This window comes from Pelodiscus sinensis, chromosome 2 (genome assembly GCF_052426305.1).
Source record: "Pelodiscus sinensis isolate ZL-2025 chromosome 2, ASM5242630v1, whole genome shotgun sequence".
In the NCBI taxonomy this organism is placed as follows: Eukaryota; Metazoa; Chordata; order Testudines; family Trionychidae; genus Pelodiscus; species Pelodiscus sinensis.
The window spans coordinates 243,826,030-243,848,610 of NC_143053.1; the positions used below are offsets into that span (position 1 = coordinate 243,826,030).

The 22,581-nt window shown below is 39.8% G+C and overlaps 1 protein-coding gene across 6 annotated transcripts in view; it reads right to left on the minus strand.

Annotated features, from left to right (window-relative positions):
• Positions 1 to 1,438: 1,438 nt before the first annotated feature.
• Positions 1,439 to 22,581, minus strand: part of RBM33 (RNA binding motif protein 33) — a 171,348-nt gene continuing 150,205 nt past the window's right edge. For 4 of the 6 annotated variants that reach the window (XM_075922758.2, XM_075922757.2, XM_075922763.2 and 1 more), the window contains 2 exons: positions 8,500 to 8,588; positions 1,439 to 8,343 (listed from right to left, as the gene is read on the minus strand). In XM_075922758.2, coding sequence (XP_075778873.1) covers positions 8,295 to 8,343; positions 8,500 to 8,588 — 138 coding nt within the window. In that variant the 3' untranslated portion in view covers positions 1,439 to 8,294. Of the gene's footprint in view, positions 8,344 to 8,499; positions 8,589 to 20,679; positions 20,952 to 22,581 lie in introns of those variants that run through there. The other 2 variants (XM_075922762.2, XM_075922759.2) reach the window with 2 other exon arrangements.

Sequence of the window (22,581 nt, forward strand, 5' to 3'; positions counted from 1 at the left end):
TAAGGACTTTGGGAATGTCATGAAAGTCTTATTATAGAGGATGTTTCTCTTGTTCTAGGCTTAGGAATAGTTACAGGTTGCTACACTGCATTGAAAGCTTACAAGCTATTTCACATGCTGCAATTTGGAACTCAAAAATGTTCTATGAAAAATTCCTGGTATTTTAGGAAGACACCACTGCCCTTATGTGAGTTATATTACATAAATTCTTCACAATACTCCAAAACATTTTTATGTAAATAACGGGGCCTTGAAAAGTCACCCTACAGAGTGCAAGAAGTGCACTGTGAACACAGGACCTAGTTCAGATTGCTGCTATCCAGATCTATTTGTAAGTGTGTGGAATTGCTCTCTATTTACACAGATATGGCTATGTTCAGAATGTGGTCCATGGGGTCATTTACACCTTTTCATAGGCCTTAAATTATGAACATATTGTCTGGCACTGGCTAGTGGACACTTGTGACTGAGATATTTACAATACTTCATCTATATATATTAGAAATGTGCAACTCCTCCTAAACCGTAAGAGCTAAGACCACCACATTTAGTATGAAGCTTCTTCTTATCCATACTTAAAGCAGGAGCTTAAGGTTGTGCCAAGGAAATGGGAAGTACCAAGAATGGGACTATTTTCCATAACATGGAAAGGGAGGGGGCAGAGAGTGGAGGGATTTGAAAGGGAAAGGCACAGAGAGAAGGGATGCAATACTGACAATGGCCACTGGAGGCAGCCACACCACCAAGAGAATGGTAAGTAGGACTGGGGTTCTGCCATCTTGCCTGACAACAGATGAGGTAAGTAGTACCACCTACTCCTAACCCTTTCTTTCCCTCCGGCCCTTGGCCACAGTGCTGGAAGCGGGGAGAGCTGGGAAGAGAGAAGGTCCCTGGTGGTTGGGGAGGGGGTTGGAAGGAGGGGAAAAAAGGTCCCACCGGCTTGTGGGGGGAGGGGGGGAGCTCTGACAGATGGGACCCCTACTCTGAGCCCCTCTCACACTCACAACCCTCACACACACACTCCTCAGCCTTCTGCCTTGACCCCTCCTCCCCATGCACGTGGCCCTGCCTTGACTCCTGCACCCTCCCCCACAGACACTGCCATCCCCCTGCCCTGAAGGACCTGGGAAATGCCAGGTAAGTCTTCTAGGGTTAACATATGTAAAAACATTTTTTTTTTTACTCTTACTGGTCCCTATCCCCACTTGCCTGCTTATTCACCTGTGGTGTCTTAAAATATATTTAAATTGCAACTTCTCTGGGTCATGAGGTATGTTTTTGTTCTACTTATTTGTACAGTGCCAAGAATAAATGAGTCCTTGATGAGTCATTGGGCATCTTTGGGTGCTCTCAAGAAGAAATAATGATACATGATGTTGTAATTTGTGACAAATAAGCAGCTCTTGTTGTGCAACAGAACAAGATGCAAAGGCAATATGCTCCAAAGGAAAAAATATTTTATTTACACAATTTAGTTACAATAAATACACATTGACATTTGAAGTATGGAATCACATATAAGGAACTTGTACATTATTTTTGTGTTTTCATTTTTACATTCACACTCAGCATATACCACAGAGAGATAGCTAATGCAAATGGAAGGACTTGGTGTAAATCAGGTATATAACACTTTAGGTACGAGAATTAAAATAATGCGTGTAGATGATGCTGTAGAAAGCATGAAGCAGATGAACCCACAGTGGAATCAGTATCATGATACAGTCGCTTCTTGAATTTATATTCTGAACTCCTAATAAACACAAGCTTCATAGTCCAGATTAGAGCAATACATTTTAAATTATAGTTTCAATATACCCAAATATATCCAGCACGTAAAAGTTTATAGGTTAGGAAGGATCACATTCAGTAATAGTAATAGAGGTAGAATTGTGTTGACAGGTGCTCATTACTTCTAAGTGGCAACGATAAAGTACTATTACTATCACTGAATTCAAGAACAGAACTCCTGCGAAAGTGAAGGGTAGGAAAAAGTTAGTAATTAGTCTCTTATCTCTCATATTTCCTAGTACACCACAGATGCTAGAGCATGTCTGGAAACTGCTGTCACTTCTCGAAGGGGAAAGGAGCTGTGAAACAAAATGGTTAAGGTTAAGTAATATCTTCTACACTTCTTCGGAATATGCAATACACCCAAAAGTGTGAAACCTCTAAAAATGTCCCTTCCTTTGCATGGTAGCTATTTATGCACAAACATTTACAACTAACACGTGTAGGAAAGATGCAATATGATTTACTTTCAATTTACAGGCAACCAAAACATTTCATTAGTAAACTAAAATAGAGAAGGATATAGAAAGACAGATACTGCAACTATCACACAAGCAGAAAGCCAAAGTTGCAGACAGAGATGTGAAGAAAATCAAAGAAAAGACAGCAGAAAAGAACATTCTTGCAGGTGAACTAGGAGTGAGGGGAAACAGGAAGGAAACATAGAGAGGGTCTAGGGAACCAAAGTGACTAGGGGTAACTTGGAAAAAATAAAAGTGTTAGAACTTGTTTTAATGGTGCATCTTCTTAAGAGTATGTATTATATGGTCCATTAGAGACAGATGATCCAACTGTAAATAAATTTGTTAGCCTTGTCTTTGCTGTATCTGTAAATGAAAATGTGTATTAATTTGAAGGTTTAATGACTGAAAACTCTCATCCTGAAAAGTAGTCCTGCAAAAAATTTTCATTATTGAAAATAAGTAGTTTTATGCAAAGTAAACTTGTCAGACACTAGAAAAATTACTATGCATAATGAAAAGTCTGAATTATGAAATGCATTATAAAAGATAAAAATAGCAATAAAAAGCGTATTTAGAAAATCACTATTAAATTAATCTCAGATATTTTAGACATTATATATTTTAAATAACTGTACAAAGGACTGGTTTTTTTCTGGGGAGGGGAGGATAACATTTAATCTGTAAAAAGTCCTAAAATACTCTAAGCTCAATTAACTGGGATGCTGTTGAATTAAAAATCCTTGATGTAAACCTGTTGAGGAATGTATTAAACATATGCAAAAGACCCTTTTCCATTGAGAGTTGGAAATAAGTGTCCAACTTGAAAAGTGAGAAAGTAATGCAAGTGCTTAAATGCCAGTGAAATTAGCCTTCCATTAAGTTTTACACAGTGCAAAAGATAATGTATTTCCCATCAAAATAATCGCAGAATGGAAAGTGAAGATTTAAAAAAATACCCTGTAAACCGCAGTGCTAAAGAATAAAACAAATGATCCTTCCCAACCATATTATACCAGAAGATGGTATACATGAGAATCCAATATGAATCAGTGTTTTTGTACACAAGACCTTGCGCTCATGTGGATAATAAGTTAATATGTAGGCAATTTTTATGATAAAATTAACTAGGTTACAAAAAAACCTTACACAAAATCCTTAGGATTTAATACTACCTTAAGATAAAATACTTCTAATATTAAAACTATTGAATTGATTCATATTTAAAGAATCATGCTCAGTAACATTTGCCAATAAATAAATGCCAATTTAAAGGCAACATTAAAATAATAGCCTTACATTATCCTAACGATTTATTCCTCTAAAAATCTAATGGACTTTCTTCAGTCCATCCAGTGCTTTTCCCCTGAACATCTTTTTTTTCCTAATCCCGCAGTGCTGCTAGAAAAATCAAAATAGCTAAAAAGAAAAAAAAGTTACACCTAGAGGACCAAAGCCACAAATCCTAACAGTGAGTATGTGAAGCCAGAAGCATATCCTTGGGGTAGAAACATACATAGAATTTACGCAATGCTAATGGGGAGGACAATACAACATCTACAAGAGTATGGTGCAGCGCAAATCTACAACATATCCAGAAAAGTCAAACTATGGATAACAGCAACATCTACAGCTACTTCTGCTAATTCTAGGAAGTGCCCTCAGTATCTTCTTGGAAGGGGAAAAACTTTTTAAATGGACAAGACTGAAGATACTACATTGTTTAAACATTCAAAAAATTCAGGGCCAAATAAAATGTTCTTATTTATTCCTCAAAGTAATCAGAATTTGTTGCTATAATGTACCTGAAGTAATAAGTGTAGAAATATACAGGCATGCTGAGAATACCTACAGTTTTGTAAAAGTTTTGCAGATTAAATATTTGCAATGGAATCAAATTATGAAAGGAATTACATGCCAAATGAAATTCTGGTAGTTTACTTACTAAAAGGACTTTAAGCAGAGCTCTGAAAAGTAAAAGTGAGTTTTCAGATCCAATCCCAAATGGGAATTAAACCTATTAGCCTGAAGATTTATTTCTGTCCAAGAATTTGTAGATTTGACTAAGATATTTATAAATATCTTAATCTTTTGTCCAGTTACATGGGGGGAGAGGGAGGGCAAATCAATCATTCTTAGCCCACATGAGCCTGCTAAGTTGAAAAATTATGTCTATAAATTATAAAACATTTTGTAGCAATTATCATTATGAAAATTCTGCCCTGCTCTATTTTTAGTATTTTACCAAGTTCATCAAATAAGTTTATTGGTTTCTTTTCATTATACAAAATGTGACATCCAGACTGCCGGCATTGTAAAAAAAAATGTTAATGACCAACTCTATTTGTGTGTTGAACAATAACAAATAAAATAACCCCAATCTCCCAGTCTTGGAAAACAATCTCTTTAGATTGACCTCTCTGTGCTTATACAAGAAAAAAAGAATCCTCCCAGAAACCCAAACCTTGGCCTGACATGAGAATGTGAAGATCTAGTGTAATGTATAAGTATTTCATCTTTAAGGACAGAGGCTTCTTAAAAAATTAAGAACATTCGTCTATAATTTCACACATAATATGGCCAGACCAATCTAGTAGCCAAAATGCGATATGATATAGTAAAATGAACTTAGAAGTGCCACAAGATCAAAACAAGATAACTGGGAAAAAAAAAAGAGAAAATATTTGGCTCCACATAATCACCTATAGTATTTACCTATTAAAATAGCATTACTAAATTTAAGATTCTCTGAAACTTGAACAAATAATACACAGATCAGGATATATGTATTGACTTACTATCATCTTTATAAAAATTTGAAGAGATACACAAAAACACATCAACATTTATGGAACTATGTCCATTAAACTTAGATATGACAACACAAAAAAACTAACAAGTAGCTAAGATGTGGTTGAATTGTAAGTTCTCTAAACAACATCTTTTAATTTTAAAAGTTCCGTATTTACATTGTATATTAAATGCAATTTTTGCATTCTGCATCTTATTTTAAATGCATGATAAAGAAAGAACAAGATAATGGTTGCAACAGATCTTCGAAGAAAATTAACTTAAAATGGTCAGATTTCACAAAGTGCTGCAAGAGAACATGGGAATAACTTGGTCTTCTAATTTTACCTCTATTTCCTTTGCTTTTGTGGGAGGAGTCACAACAAATGGAACCAAACTGTGATGTGAACATTCAAATTGGCCACTGACAGCAAATCCAGTTTTAAATTAGGAGTTTACTACTGACGATGTCTTTTAGTGAAATATTTTAACGCATGCCTAAACATAATGGTTATTTTTACTACTGTACTTTTTTGAAGATCATCCTGTTAAAAAGATAGGTAATATAGAGGATGCATGTATGTACGTAATTGTATCCATATAAACATACATACAGAATACACTCACAGCCAGCATATGATACTCAGCTACTGTGATAAGCAGCTACGATCACTATCAAATATGTCTGCACTCTACCAATGCACAAGCAATAATCTAAAGTAACTATCTATAAAGAGGGATATATACAATTATTAAACAATGCTTATATCGCTCCAATCTATTTGGTAAGTTTGAGACATTGTTCATGTCTTTGTTTTCAAAGCCACACAATGGTAAGATGGGAAAAAAGTTTTAAAACCCTGTCTAAAAATTCTTAAGCCTTTAGTTACAAAGTGTTGCTCTCCAAGGGACTGATTCAAAACCCATTGAAGTCAGTATGAGACTTTCCATTGACTTCTTTAGGCTTTGGACAGGGCCCCTATTCACAAAAAGCTCATATCCAATAACATCTACTTTTAAAACAGCTGCTGATGTGCCCTCTGCTGGACTGTCTATTGAGCTACTTGTAGTCACGTCCAGCCCATACATACTTCCATAGGTAGACATTCAGATCCATTCATTTTCTGGATATTTGCCCAACCTTCCTTTCACAGGGATGTTCCTTAACAGTGGGGTACATTGCCACATTTAATGGCCCATCTGAGATGTAAGCATTCCTTTTTAACAATAAAACCACAATATCTGTGGGGCTTAGTGCTCTTCCCTCACATCCATGAGTACTAGTGACAGTCAGGCACCATGGAAGTCAGGTGTCATACTAGCCTTCACATACAACCCCACCAATGCATTTCTACCTTTGAAACATCTGCTGCTCCCTGTCTTGGATATTTTCTGAGCTGAGATCAATTGTGCTGAACTGTGCCAAATGTTATGATTTAGAGATACATATACTCATTTTAATATGTGAATATTCTAATCCTCTCACTGTGATATGCTAAAATACACACTTTGCTAAGATGCCAATGGCTTTAGAAACCACTATTCCTTAAACATTTTTGTTTTCCCATTGTAATAATGTTAATATGCCACATTATTCTCACATTATTTCAGTGCAAAAGAAAGCAGTTTTAACTAGGAGACGTTAGGCAGTATTTATTGCTCAATCATTACTTTTTAGTAACTTCTACGTAATTGGAAGTCAGTACAAAAAACTCTGCTATGAGAAAGCCAATTAGAAAGCCTACATGAACTCTGTCACTACTAAATCTTACATACAAGCTAATGTTTACAGCAAGTAATTTGCTTTAAAGTGTTATTCTTCCATGTTCTGGCACTTGTTTAGACCCCATTCATAAGCTCCTACAGATTATGTTAGTGTTTTTTCTGTTTCTGTTACTTGAGAATTCTCAAAACCTATGAAGTTTCCATAAGATGCCCACTTCAAAAAGTAGGTCAGTACTCAAAAATATATCCTAAAAATAAAGACTGAAAAAAAACCCCCCCGCCAAATAAAAACTAAGAAAATGCTTAATAAAAACCTGCAATCGGATATCAACAATTGCATTTTGCTAAATTTGTCCAAAATTAACTCAAAACTTGTTCCTTTGGAAATACCATCCAGATGGTTCTAACCCAAAGGAAGTACAATGGATTTTGCCCACTATAAAATGCAATCTTCTTTAATATTTGCACATAATTTTTGGAACTGCCAATTTCACCAGCAGTGCAACAACATCCTCATAATCCCCTCTTCGTGAGGAACACCATGTCACCATTCTAACATCCTTGCAATAATGTTCTTTTTAAATGGATTAGCATTAGTCACAAAATAAATCTTAAAGAAAAGTACTAATAAACGAAGATTAAGAGGAAGCATACTCCACTATAGTGGCACAAAGACACACTATTAGGAGTGTACCATTTTCTGTGTGTCACCCTATTTTTAAAATGAGCTTCACTTTTTCCTTGTATTTTGCAATCCCATTTAAAAAACCATCTAAACTGTAATAAATTACTACTTGGCATAAACTACCCCATTATGCTACTCAAGAGCCTTCATTTTAAACTATGGAGGGAAATGCATCAATGCTATTTCTATAAAATGTTTCATTTCACAAAGGGAGAGGGAAGTGAGAAAAGAGAGAATGTGTGTCAGACTAGAAGATGCAAAAACCAATTGAAAATATTTACAGAAACAGTAACTACAGCTTTCTAGAGTCACCTCCAAAGACTTTCAGATTATCATCACTCAAGCAGACCATGTCTTAATCTATATATACACCTTCCATCTTTTCAGAGGAACAACATACATACTTGTTTTGCTTAAAGTGGTGAGTTCTCAATTAAATACCCTGCATTGAAGATAAGAGCAACCATTATCAAATATTCTTTGCTATGAAGAAACTTTTTAAATTTTTCAGTGTACGTTCTTTTTTTTCAATTCAAGTCACTGCGATCACACAGTACGATCTTCAAGAATAATGTCTACATGCATTGTAAGCATTTTGAAAAAAATCTGTAGTTCCATGGGGTTACAACCGAATGGGAAGAAAGCAAACACAAAACTCCACTTTGCTAGATCCTCTTTAAAGTTCAGCTTATCTTGAGGAAATCCTGTTACTTTCTGTAATTCTACAGAGAAGTTAAAGAAAGACTGTACGCTGAAAAGACTTCAGATCCTGATGATTTTGCCTGTGTGTCTTTTCCCCGTGTAGCTCCACAGTATGCTGATATGAGCATTATCAGCTATGCTCACTCAACTATCAATGCCACGTTAATATGGGACAGATCTATCATATGCCTGTAAAATATTGAAGGAACAGTTAGTTTACATATATTCTGCATTTGGTACGCACGCTTATACTACTGTGTGTGTATGTTGCTTTCATAGGAGACTGATTTAATCTTTTAAAGAGGGCAGAGAATCCCAAGAATAAAGCAATGGCTAAATATTTACCTGTGGAATTTCTGTTGAAATGCTAATGCATGTGCTGGTTCCTTAAATTTCGCTATGGCTTTCCGTTGCTGAGGAAGCATCTGTAAACTCTATGGAAAACAAAAACCAGTTATTTCTCATATCTGATCACTTTCTATAAAGAATAGCTCATTGGCTTTGATTCAAATCTGGACATTTTTCTGTGCACAAATGCTTACTGGCCTGTAAAAGGGAATTAGACCATTAATATTATGGGTGAACCTCTGTGAACTGGAACTCTCTGGTCTGGCAACATGTGTGATCTGGAAGTACCACAGATGTTTCAGGATATGAGTGTACTGGTGGAGAGCTGGCAGTTTGCTCCCCACAGCTGGGCTGCCAGGTGTGACGTGGTGTGGCCAGGAGACTGGTACACTGGGAGCTAGGCTACCTGGTTTAGCAGGGAAGGTGTGAGACAAGGAAACCAGCAGTGCAGTGGGGCTGGTGGCCCACGTGGGGTGGGGGAGCTAGCCGAGGGTAGCCAGTAGCAGGGGTGCCTGATATGACCTCTCCTGGACCAGCAAAATCCCTCATCCAGGACTTGTCAGATTCTGAGGGTGCCAGACCAGGGAGGTCCAAACTGTATTTACATAGCTGAGATGTGAACTGGAGCTCTCTGCTGTTCTCTGTGGAGAGCTTTCAGTCTGAAACCAGGTTAGAAACACATTGGAGCTTTCCAAGAGAAAAGGTAAGAGTCCAAACAAACAATTTTACAGGTGGGAAAATTGAGGCAGAGATGCTTAAGTATCTTGTTGAAGTTTAGGGCCTAATCCTTTAATCTGATCCATACTCATGAACCACCACATCTACAAAGAGCTGCACTAACTTCATCGGGAGAATCCACATGGGCCCGCCTGCTGGGGTCTAGCCATGGGGATCAGATTGAACAGAGACACGCAGTAAGTCAGTGAAAGAACCAGATACAAAATTCAGATCTCTTGATATCAAGCTATATGCTGTAACCACCAGGCCACACTATGACTGGCAGACACATATATAGACTGGCAGATATAATGACAAATTTTAGTAGAAGTACTAAAATACAAAATTACAGTGCTTTGGTAATTTCTATTGGCCATCTGAGACGAAAATAAAAAATTATGAACTAGCATTTACATTATTATAATGGCAAACTTTCACATATAATGCCAGTAGAAGACATCTGAGAAATGTAAAAATATATATTTATACCCAATGGGCATAATAAACTGATTCATGAACACAAATGTGACAAATGTTCAGCATGACTGGAAATTCGTCTGACGACAACCCATGCCACTTTTCCTTCTCCAAAGACCAACACACAACCTATGAAGCTCAGAGTTTTGTTAAAGCTGGGAGAGAGGAGATTTAATAGAAGAGAGTGTATATGACAGAGTGGGCAATAATTTTTGATCAGGGGCAACTTCAGACATTTTTAAATAGCCCCACGCTGCCCCAGAAGGGGCAGGGCTAGGACACTTCCTGCTTGCCCACCCACAGACCCTGCTTGTGCACTTCCCCATTCCCAGACCAAAGTCTATGCCACCCCTCCCTCCCCACCCCCGACAGAACCGCCAGCTGTTCTGAATAGCTGGTGGTTCCTTCTAGGTACCTGTGCTCCTGGTGGTGGAAGGAGACTTCATGTGCTCCCCTATGCTAACCCCAGGTCAATCAGGAGGGGGAGCACATGAAGTCTCTTGGTCCCTGCCCCCACAAGGGAACACTGAGAGTCAACCACCAGCAGCTGGCGGTTGACTAAGTGCTGAGCCTCTTGCAGGGCGGGCGGAGACTTCGCACATGCTCCCCCAGCCCCCAAGCCCTGATTGGCCTGGGAGTGTGTAAAGCTTTCCCCCAACCTGCCTCCGTCCTGCAAGGAGTATGCACAGTTCTAAGCGACGCACACTCCTTGCAGGGCGGGAACAGGGCAGCAGGAGAGCTCATGCATTTCCCCTACCCCCACACCAATCAGGGCTTGGGACCAGGGGGAGCGTGCAGAGTCTCCTCCCACAATGTCAGAAGCACATGGTGCTGCTAAGCAAGGCGTACTCCTTGCAAGGCAGGGGCAGGTCAGGAGACTTTGCACACTCCCTGCATCCCCACCCTCCCCTCCTCCCCCAATTGGGCTGGATCAACTCACTTGGCGGGCCCACGGAGGCCCTTTTGCCCACCCCGGTATATGAGTTACCTCTTGAACTTTCACGAGGACTGATAAAGCTGTTGTTAAAAATATTAATCCCATTTTAAGGCCCACCAACAAAAATGTTTGGCAATTATTTTTTCAAAATAAGAGCAAGTCTACAATGAAATATAAGCCCAAGGTTCAAACTCAGTCTCAAGCCTCACCCCATCCCCCAACACACAAATTGCACTAATTCAGGGCTTGGATCCCGCATTTGAGGACTCCGTGGGGGCAGAGGGTCCAAGCTGAATCAATCTGGAAGCCAGGTTCAAGTCTTATTGTTCTGTAACGTAGACACAGCCCCACTAGACACAGACACTGGAAGTCCACAAAAAGAATCCCACAATTCCGAAAGATTTTCTTTGTCCTCAGGATAATCAAGGTTTCACCATGAAAAGAGCAATAAAGCAGCCCCATTTTTGGGAAGGTACTGGAACATCTCAGATATGCATGTCTGACACAGGAGTGCCAGGCTGGGAGTCATGGTTCAACAATTCCAAACTTGAGTACAAACTAGTGTAGTGCTCAACCCTAGGTTAATAAATGCAAGGTCTGCTAACTGAAGTATTACTAGCCCTGGGCTTATGTCAAAGTACAGACACATCTTCACTTTGAAGTATTCCAACTATAAATGCTTGAATATCATTTTACACAAAACAACTTCAAGACATACATAATCTAAACCAGAATCAACACATGATTTCGCTACTGTAACATGTTTCTGAGACTGTCATTGCATCACATCATCATGTCTAAGGGCAGGTCATAATGGCACTGCAAAAAGTAAGGTGTATTCTTAACACAGGTTAGGTGACATACAGTAGTGAAACTCAGGTTCAAACTGCTAGCGCCACACAGTCGAGTTTTACCCGGACACTCCGGTTTTTGGCTTCTATGTCCAGGAGCCATTTAAGATGCCTAGTTTTGAACCAGAAAGTCCAGGCAAAAAGGGGTCCTGGCTACCCTAAATGGAACCTTAACCAAAAGTTACTGCAGGCAGGAAGAGATGCTGGGTCATAATTCTGTATCAGTCCCTGTTCAGCCAGCTAGGGTTTCTCCTGCCTACAGGCAGGCTTCCAGTAAGTAACAAGAGTTATGCCTGGGGAGTGGGGGCGGGGGGGGGGGGGGGAAGGGGAAAGAAGAGGAGGAAGAGAAGCGAGTGATGGGGGCAGGGCCTCGGGGGAAGAGGCAGAACAGGGATGGGACCAGGATGGTTATGGTAGTAGACAGTATGGGGCAGGGCTTTTAGGCAACAAGTTATTAGCAGCTGGAGTGGTGGCAACCTTGGATGGTGGGTATAATAGACCAGAGAAGGCTGCATCCCCCTCTGGCATAACTACAGCTGTCCAACACTGGTTTGGTGGATTTGGTGAGGAAGTTTTGGCTTATTATGACCTATACTGGTTCTGGTTTGGCCAAGGAGGTAGTATGTGATATGCAGCTTCTTGGGTTCATCAGTAGTCTCTCTGGACTTCAGGGAGATTACTGATGAACCTGGGAAGCTAAGTAGCACATACTGCCTCCAAAGCCACCCGAGAGCCCACAGGGGGCATATCAAAAGCTCAGGTTCTTCTCACAGAAGAAAGGAAACAACAGGTTTTCCTAGAGCCCAGTTAGTGGGGCACCATCTGGCCTAAGGTTCAGCAGGCTGAGGTGGGAATGGACAACTCAGGGCTACTCCAGCTGAGGGCAGGACGACTCAGGGCTCCTTTGGGTGATGGGAGCTCCTGCTATGGGGCAGAGGGGTCAGTGCTACAGCCCCATGGGGTGTGTGAATATGGAAGGGGTGGAACTAGCCTCCCCAAAATGGGTCTCTACTTACACCGGCCATGCAACCCTAGTTAAAACAGGAATAAAGTCACAGCAATCTACCTTTTAACTGATTAACTGTTGAGTTCTCCTCCAGACTACCCTATAGGGTTTAACTCAAGCTGCTTGGAGCTGCCAGGTCTTCACTTCTGTTTTAACTTGATTTTGCTAATGCATGTTAGCAAACCTGAGTTAAGCACATACTTTATTGGGGGAGTAGCGGTATGGACATCCTTAAGATTATATTGCAGGCTGTTTTACCTTTTTTAGGTTTCTGTAAAACACTTGTCACCATTTTTATTTTGTATTACAAAGACGCAACAAGGAAAGACTGTATGCCCCTTTTTTGTGCATTTTATTCAGTCTGTTGCGCAGCAAAATTCTGTAATCACAGAATTACTACCAGACTAGAATTTGCAGTTCACACTACTTAATGAAACATCTCTTAAACAGATCTTTCCTGCATCTAGAACCATGGAAACACCCTTCCCTCCTTAGAATGAGGTGACAAAACCACACGTTGCCTGCATGGCTCTGAATTGCTGCTGCCTCCATTAGGGATGTAAGCGACTAGGCTTGTCGGGTAGTCACGTCAATACTCGACTAGTCACTTCCCCCCCCCCAAGGAGGGGGGAGCAGGAGCTGGTACAGGGGGGGAACTGGCTTAAAAGCTGGTTGTCCCCCCAGCACAGTCTCCGACAAGGGCAAGGGAGACAGAGGCTCAGTGGGGGATTGGATGCGGGCCGGTAATCAACTGTCCTGGCTCGCACCCCGTCCCAGACTCCGCACCTCTGCCCTTTAAATGTAGTAAGAGCTGCGAGGCTCTTAGTAAATTTAAAAGGCAGCGGCACAGCAGGGTTAGCTCTAGGGATATGAATGGCTGTTCGAGTAGTCAACTCACTAGTCGACTAGTTGTTTGCTCCCACTCTCCCCCCCCACTTGCAAGAGGTGGGGGGGGGAGGAAGAGGTGCTTCAGGCTCCATGTGGTGCTTCTGTTTTGAAACACCGTGTACAGCACGGGGCCAACTGGGGAGTCTCCAGGCTACACGTGGCATTTCAAAACGGCAGCACTGTGTGGAGCCCAGGGTCAGCGGGGGAGTTCCCAGCTGACCCTGGGCTCCACACAGCACTACCGCTTTGAAACGCTTCGGGGAGCACGAGGGCAGTGGGGGACTGCCTCACAGCCCCCATGCTCTCCTCAGCGCTTTTGCCTTTGAAGTGTAGCAACAGCCCTGGGCCACTTCAACGCTTCAAAGGCGGAGGCGCCCTTATTGACTAATCGAATAGTCAATGTAAATTGCATCGACTATTCAATTAGTCAATCGAAATTTAACATTAACTCCTGGGGTGGCAGCCCAGCTCCTAATATATTTTAATTACAGAGCCACAGCCAGGGTAGTGAGCATCCCTCACCCCCCATCAACTAATCGACTAGTGCATGGAAATTCCATCGACTACCTGATTAGCTGATTATCTGCATTTTAACATCCTTTGCCTCCATACTTGAGCTCAAATAATGCTGTCTGTGCTCCTGTATGATAGGTGCAAGGTGCTCTCCAGCTATCTCTGCTGCTCAAGGACTTCTGTGGTCAATGCCATGTAATGGGTACTTGCACATTAACTTCCTCCCTTTGCTCTAAATTAAAGTAGCATGATCTAAAGTTTCAGGAAAAAGAACTACATTTGTTGCTTCAGACCATTTCAGTGACCTAAGTAGAAATTTGATGCTCTTTTACAAAACAGAAGTTAAAAATATATATATTTAAATAGCCTTCAAACCCCCCAATTTTCCAGAATATTTGAAAATGGGGGAGCAAACAGCATTTTTCATGGGGGTTTCTAGATAAAATTATTGCTTTTTCTTCTCACTGTTCATTACCAGTTCAAAAGAGCTGCAACTTTATAGCAGATGAGGGCAGTGTATTCTGCCCAGAATAAATTCATTCTTTAAATTCTTCATATTCCTTCACTTAGCAAGGGATGCCAGAGTTTTATGCTAGTGTGAGCTTCACTGTTTCGCTCAGTGAAGAACTCCAAGGCAGTATAATGAGTTTCCCCTACTTTAACTGGCTGCTAAATACATTAAACTTTTTAATTTTTTTCTCAAAATATTGGAATTCCCACTGCTAAATAGACCTTAAACTATTTTACCATTTAAGGCAAAGAAGATAGTATTAAGGCACCAATGGCCCAGTTGCAGAGATAAGGGGTGCAAACATGGAATGGCAAAAAAATGAGCACCTTCAGCATGAAAGAAGTGCATGTTGGCATGTGGTCACACTCATTTGTGCTAAAAATCAAACCCATAAAAACAAAGTGCCTTGCATGTAGAATAGTGATAGAAATGTAGCCGTGTTAGTCTGGTGTAGCTGAAACAAAAAATAGGACTATGTAGCACTTTAAAGACTAACAAGATGGTTTATTAGGTGATGAGCTTTCTTGGGCCAGACCCACTTCCTCAGATCAAATAGTGGAAGAAAATTGTCACAACCATATATACCAAAGGATGTAATTTAAAAAAAAAAAAAACACACACATATGAAAAGGACAAATCAAATTTCAGAACAGAAGGGGAATGGGGGGGGAGGGGAGGTAAATGTCTGTGAGCTAATGATATTAGAGGTGATAATTGGGGAAGCTATCTTTGTTGTAATGGGTAAGATAACACTGGTCTACAATTTTTTAGAAGTTGTCTGCTTCAGAGATAAAATGTGCTATTTATTATGTATTTTGATGTGCTGAATTCAAATATGACAATTAAAACAACTGATTGGCTACCGTTTCCAAGATATTTAAGTTTTTACATTTTACGTCTATGTACATTGTGTAGATAGTAGAGTTTTAATTATAAATTGTAAACCTAGGTCTTTTCATGTGTTTATGGTTGCTTTACATGATACTATTTCACCTGTCCTGTTTATGTAACACTTTAAAAATCAGCAACAGGGTTATATAAATAAAATGTATTATGAAACAAGAGGCAAAAAACTATTATGTACATAGTTTAGTCCTATTCAGTGTCTACTCGGCGCTTCTTGGCTTGTCTCTTGTATTCATTAAATGGAGCATCTCTTGTCACTGTCCAGCAATAGTCTGCAAGCATTGATGGATTCCATTTGCCCTGATAGCGTTTCTCCATTGTTGCAATGTCCTGGTGAAATCACTCGCCGTGCTTGTCGCTTACTGCTTCGCAGTTCGGTGGAAAAAAATCTAGATGAGAGTGCAAAAAATGTATCTTTAGTGACATGTTGCAACCAAGGCTTTTGTATGCCTTGAGGAGGTTTTCCACCAACAACCTGTAGTTGTCTGCCTTGTTGTTTCCGAGAAAATGTATTGCCACTAATTGAAAGGCTTTCCATGCCGTCTTTTCCTTGCCACGCAGTGCATGGTCAAATGCATCATCTCGAAGACGTTCATGAATCTGAGGACCAACAAATACACCTTCCTTTATCTTAGCTTCACTTAACCTTGGAAATTTTCCACGGAGGTACTTGAAAGCTGCTTGTGTTTTGTCCATGGCCTTGACAAAGTTCTTCTTCAGACCCAGCTTGATGTGTAAGGGTGGTAACAAAATCTTAATTTATTCAACAAGTGGTGGATGCTGAACTCTTTTCCTCCCAGGCTCCAATGACTGTTGGAGTGGCCAATCTATCTTGATGTAGTGGGAATCTCTTGCACAACTATCCCATTCGCAGAGAAAACAGCAGTACTTTGTGTATCCAGTCTGCAGACGATGCAAGAGAGCAACAACCTTCAAATCGCCACAAAGCTGCCACTGATGTTGGTCATAGTTTATGCACCTCAAAAGTTGTTTAATGTTGTCATAGGTTTCCTTCATATGGACTGCATGACCAACTGGAATTGATGGCAAAACATTGCCATTATGCAAGTAAACAGCTGTAAGACTCGTCTTCGATGAATCAATGAACAGTCTCCACTCATCTGGATCGTGAACGATGTTGAGGGCTGCCATCACACCATCGATGTTGTTGCAGGCTACAAGATCACCTTCCATGAAGAACGGGACAAGATCCTTTTGACGGTCACGGAACATGGAAACCCTAACATCACCTGCCAGGAGATTCCACTGCTATAGTCTGGAGCCCAACAGCTCTGCCTTACTCTTGGGTAGTTCCAAATCCCTGACAAGGTCATTCAGTTCACCTTGTGTTATGAGGTGCGGTTCAGAGGAGGAGGATGGGAGAAAATGTGGGTCCTGTGACATTGATGGTTCAGGACCAGAAGTTTCATCCTCTTCCTCTTCCGACTCAAGTGAGAATGATACTGGTGCATCAGGAACCGGCAGTCCTTCTCTGTGGGGTACTGGGAATATAGCTAATGGAATGTTTGGATAATGCACAGTCCACTTTTTTCTTCTTGGACACACCTTTCACAACTGGAGGCACCATGCAGAAGTAACAATTGCTGGTATGATCTGTTAGCTCTCTCCAAATCATTGGCACTGCAAAAGGCATAGATTTCCTTTTCCTGTTCAACCACTGGCGAACATTTGTTGCACAAGTGTTGCAGCATATGTGTGGGGCCCACCTTTTGTTCTGATCTCCAATTTTGCAGCCAAAATAAAGGTGATAGGCTTTCTTAACCATAGTGGTTATACTGCACTTGTGATGCAAAAGTCACTTCACTACAAACATAGCAGAAGTTATCTGCACTGTTCACACAAGTACGAGGCATCTCTGCTCACTTTGACTAAACAGAAATGTGTCCCTTTGCAAAATCAAACATTGACAAATAAGAGAGCACGATGCTGCATGATTTCTAGAGCTGATATAGGGCAATTTGTTCAGCAGAGCGACGTAAGCTTCGTTATGACTGCATCATCCATGACTTCTAGCAATAACATGATGTAATTCATATAATGTATGACGCAATACCAGCTTCAGATTGCATCATTCATTGTTTTGCCTAAAAAGCAAGTACTGTCCAAACCCAGTCATAGATTTATTCATAGATCTAGTCAAAGATGTATTTTAGTCATTTCTGGTTTAAATTGAGATCCCTTCCCTTTATAACTCACTTATCCTCCGCCACTCGCAAGTCAAGGGTTGTATATACTGACCCAATAGCATATCTTGAAAACTAGAGCCAATCAACAATTTTAAGCATCATTTTTGTTCTCAGTGACCCAGAATTAGTAAAGTTTGACTACATTTATTTCAGAAGCATTTTGGCTGGAGAGCAGTTAATGTATTTGTTTAAATTTAGGCATAAAGTGTCGAATTTAAGCATGAATGACAGTTCAGAGGATTCTCATTAAAGTGTAGTCTTAAAAGGTCTTTGAAGCAGGATGCAGGTAATCAAGTCATTGAGACAATGTCCTTTCTGGTTGAAATGGCAAGAAACTTTTTTCTTTGTGATCCTGTCTAATATCTGTTTTGTGGGCATTGATTCTTTGGCGAAGTGTCTGAGACGTTTGTCCAATGTACATAGAGGACGGACACTTTCGGCACATGATAGCATAAATTATATTTCTGGATGAGCAGGAATGTGTGTTCTTGATCTTATAACTCACTTGGTTAGGTCCAATAATGGTATCAGCAGAGTGAATATGTGGACAAAGCTGGCAATGGGGTTTGTTGCAAGGGAAGGTACCAGGGTTGATATTAGTGTGGTATGTCTTGTGGTTGTTGGTAAGAATCATGTGCTATGTACATTGGACAAATGTCTTAGACACTTCGCCAAAGAATCAATGCCCACAAAACAGATATTAGACAGGATCACAAAGAAAAAAAAACAGTTTCTTGCCATTTCAACCAGAAAGGACATTGTCTCAACGACTTGATTACCTGCATCCTGCTTCAAAGACCTTTTAAGACCACACTTGAAAGAGAATCCTCTGAACTGTCATTCATGCTTAAATTTGACACTTTACACCTAAGTTTAAACAAAGACATTAATTACCTTCCCCTTTACAAAGATAGCTTCCCCAATTATCACCTCTAATATCATTAGCTCACAAACATTTACCTTCCCCCTCCCCCCACTGTTCTGAAATTTGATTTGTCCTTTTCATATGTGTTCATTTTTTAAAATTGTATCCTTTGGTATATATGGTTGTGACAATTTTCTTCCACTATTTGATCTGAGGAAGTGGGTCTGGCCCACGAAAGCTCATCACCTAATAAACCATCTTGTTAGTCCTGTTTTTTGTTCCATAAAAACAAAGATGAACATAGCCATATATGTGGGACTCCTGAAGCACACAAACTGGGAAATGGTGAAAAGCAAAGTTAAAGGTGACTGAGAATCATGGCTTGACTCTCTCTGACCCTAGGGTAAAACAATTCTATTTTCATGACTACTTTCATTTTATCTTAAGGCAGGAAGAAGGCAGGTGTGCAATGGATTACATATTACACCAGGAGAATCAAGGTAGCTCTGCTTCACAAACTTCCTCAGAATGGCAAGCATACCTGTTCCATCACCATTTGTGATGTCCCATAAGTGGTACAGGGAAAAATGTAACTCAAGACCCAAAAATTCTGAGACACGGTGACAATCCCAAAAAAAGAAAAAAAAATCTGTCCACTAAAAAGATTCCATATGTTGTTAACATACAGGATTCAACCATAACCCATAAGCATAACTATGGCAACAGTCCCAAATTCATATATGTTAGAGGAGGGGCCATGACATTTGGAAACACTATGAATCTCCAAGTTCTTCTTCTCACGCCTTTTACTCTACCTCTGTCCCAGAATTGGAGTGTAAACTTACATGAATGTTTCCACTTAGGATTTTGGGTCAGTTAATTCATACGATATGCATGAGGCACAAATGTTTGAACTTAACTGAGTGTTTAGGGCATGTTTAAAGACTTGTTTTGATTATTACAACAGAAAACTACACTGGTGCTAGTGAAGTCAGACTGTTACTTTAATTTTGTTTTATATTTAGGTAACTTCCGTAAGGAACAGTAATATAAAAATAATTGTACTCTTATGCAGAAAAACATTCACTTTAACCTGAAAATATTCATGTTTCTACATACAGTGTATGTATATATCACAAACATTAAACATTCTTCACAAGGATACAATGTTCCTATCATACACTACAGCAGTTTTATTCATACTGTATATCATGTACAATCTTTAAAAACAGCAGTCTAATAAAATCCTAAGTTTTTCAGCTGTTATACAACAAAATTAAATCACAAACATGACATTAACGTGAAAATTACATTTTGTACTCTTTGATTGTGGGAAAGCATGAAAAAGTTTCGTACCAAAAAATAGGGAAAATAACTCAATTACAGGGCCTAAACAGGCTCTTCAGGTTGGACAGTCTTAAAAAATAGCAATAGGCATGATAATTTCAGTATTTTTAGGAGTTGTCCATATATACACCTGACACTTTCTTCTGCCTGTACAGAATATAAAGTAACTATACGCAGTGAGAAAAATGGAAGTGTATAAGCTAACATGTTTTTGAAAAGATCTGAAAATGGATCACATTTGCTACAAATATTTTTCTAAATTATCAGAGGAATTACAGTATATTTGTAATAAAAAACTTCAGCATAAATTCAACAAGCTAGTGGACAGCACTGATAGCTCCTTGAAGCCCAAGCTAAAACTGTTACTAACAAATCTTGATGACCCTAATTCCATTGAGATCATGCTAGCATTGTAAATTATACTCAATATAGGGCCATTTTAATTCACACAGCAATGAATAAGGGACCTTATTATAAATGAGAATCAAACCCAGTGAGAAATACATGAGATTGTTAATTTTTTCCGTTCCCTCCCCCTTTAATCTATGACATCCCTACTCAATTTTCTCTGTGGTCTACCCTCATTTTCTCTTTCTTTCAATCCCCTGCAATAGTATGATGCCATTCGGTCAGAACCACATACCTGAACAACAGTTATTTCCTTTCAGTGGTACCAATATTATGAAACTCACACTGTTCCTTACAGATTCTCACTGCAGCTGGGAACAAGGAACAAAATAGCATGGTACAAGCACAGGTATTACCAATAGGAGTGATTCATCTATTGGAAATGCAGTATCAAATAATAAAGTTGGATACAAGTTGAGGGTCAAAGTGTGAAGGACATACTGCCATATATAAAATGGATTTGCTGACAAAGAACTCCTAAAATTTCACCTTTGATGGGGGCGGGGGCGGGGGCGAGAGAGAGAGAGAGAGAGAGAGAGAGAGAGAGAGAGAGAGAGAGAGAGAAACACCTTTATTCCCTTTAAAGAAATGCTGAGAAAATGTTGTTACTTTCAACTAGTTGGCACAAACTTATTTTTTATCCATGCGGTACACGATTACTGACAAATGATTGTCTGTAGTGTTTTTGCCTCCATAATTCTCTCACGTTAATTTCTATCACACAATCTGTGTAATGTGAATAATTATGACAGTCAGTAGTCCAGAGTATTTCGAGTGCATTATCCAGTCAGTGTTCAGCCAAAATTCACTGTAGGTCTGAAAAGATTAATAAAAATTCACAGTTCCATGAGGTTCCTGTAGTAATCTCATAATACATCTCCCAAGACAGTTATTATAGCAAAGAAAGGCAAATATTAACTATTTTATTACCAAGATTCAGTATCTGTTAAGTGGAACACAAATATCCACATAAGTTGTGACTTTTGTGGTTTACAGAGAAACATATTTACTGCAACTATTTCAAAGTAAATCTTCACAAGGACACAATCAATGCTGATGGAGATGAAAACTGACTTAATCTTACTGAACATTTTATTGAAACATTACTCCCAAGTGACCAGCACTGTGTCCAAAAGGCAAAGAAAAGTCTTCAAACTGGGCCTATTACCTACAATTTTGACACCCATTGATTCCCTTCAGAGCAGTATCCTCCATCATTGCCAGTGTTGCTTATACCAAAGGCATCATGGGGAGCAAAGTACCAATCAGAATTCCAAGACAAGGGGGAACAGAGAATGAGCGTTGTAAGCAGAAAAAGGAAACAAGAAAATAATGCATCTCCATATCACTCTTTCCCCCTTTCCTGTAGGCCTGGTGTCTGCATTATGTAGGACAAGCACTTCACATGCCAGGTTGAACGAGTCCCGCTGTACACACTAATCTGTATAATTTCTACAGATATAGTACATACACTCAGATCCATCGACAAGGGGAGGAAAAGGGGCAACTGTCTCAGCTCTTGGCGACTATCACAATAGCACTCTGTGGTAGGGGGCAGTACTGGGTAGTAGCAGAAACATAGAAGATGAAGGGTGAGAGAGAACACACTGTAGGAAAGCATTTCCAAGCATGGGAAGACTGAGCAGGGGAGAATGGGAAACAATGAAGAGGACAGCACCAAAATGGGAGTTCTTATGGAAATAAAAGAAAGGAGGAGATAACAGTGACTAAGGAGAGAAAAAAGAAAGACAAAAGAAAGCTGAAAAAAATGGACAGAAGGGATGGAGAGAACTGGAGAGAAAATGTGTGTGTGTGTGTGGGGGGGAGAGAATGAAAAACTACTTAAAAATACATCTGAAGGAAAATGAGTCAGGGAGAAACACACCAAAAAGCTCATTAGAGTGAAACAACAGGCAAAGACAGGCAGCAGCTGTCTCAGGGCAAGACATGGGCAATCCAGGGGACCAGATGCAGATCCTCTATGCTATATGAGATCTCTCACTAAGGCTACATCTGTGTTATTACAGGATCAATGCTCTGAGAGCAATCCATCAGCAACTGATTTAGCACGTCTACTGAAGACATGCCAAAATGACCGCAGATGGCTCTATGGTCAACCCTGTTACTCTACGGACGAGAACAACAGAAGTTGACAGAAGAGTTTCTCCCGCTGACCACCCAGTAACTTGGCCTAACGTACGGTGATTCTAGCTATACTAGTCATATAGCTGGAATTGCGTACCTTAGGTCAACTATCTGCAGTAGTGTAGATGTAGCCTAAGAAAGGTAGGAGAGCCACTACTTTAAAGACTTCCAGCCACCTAGCAGGATCTTCAACATGTCCAAATTTTGAAGGTTGGTCGATGTTAAAACTTAGAAACACTGTCAGGTTAAGTTTAATATTACATTTCCACTGTAAACATCAAGTTTTATGTTTTACTGTGTA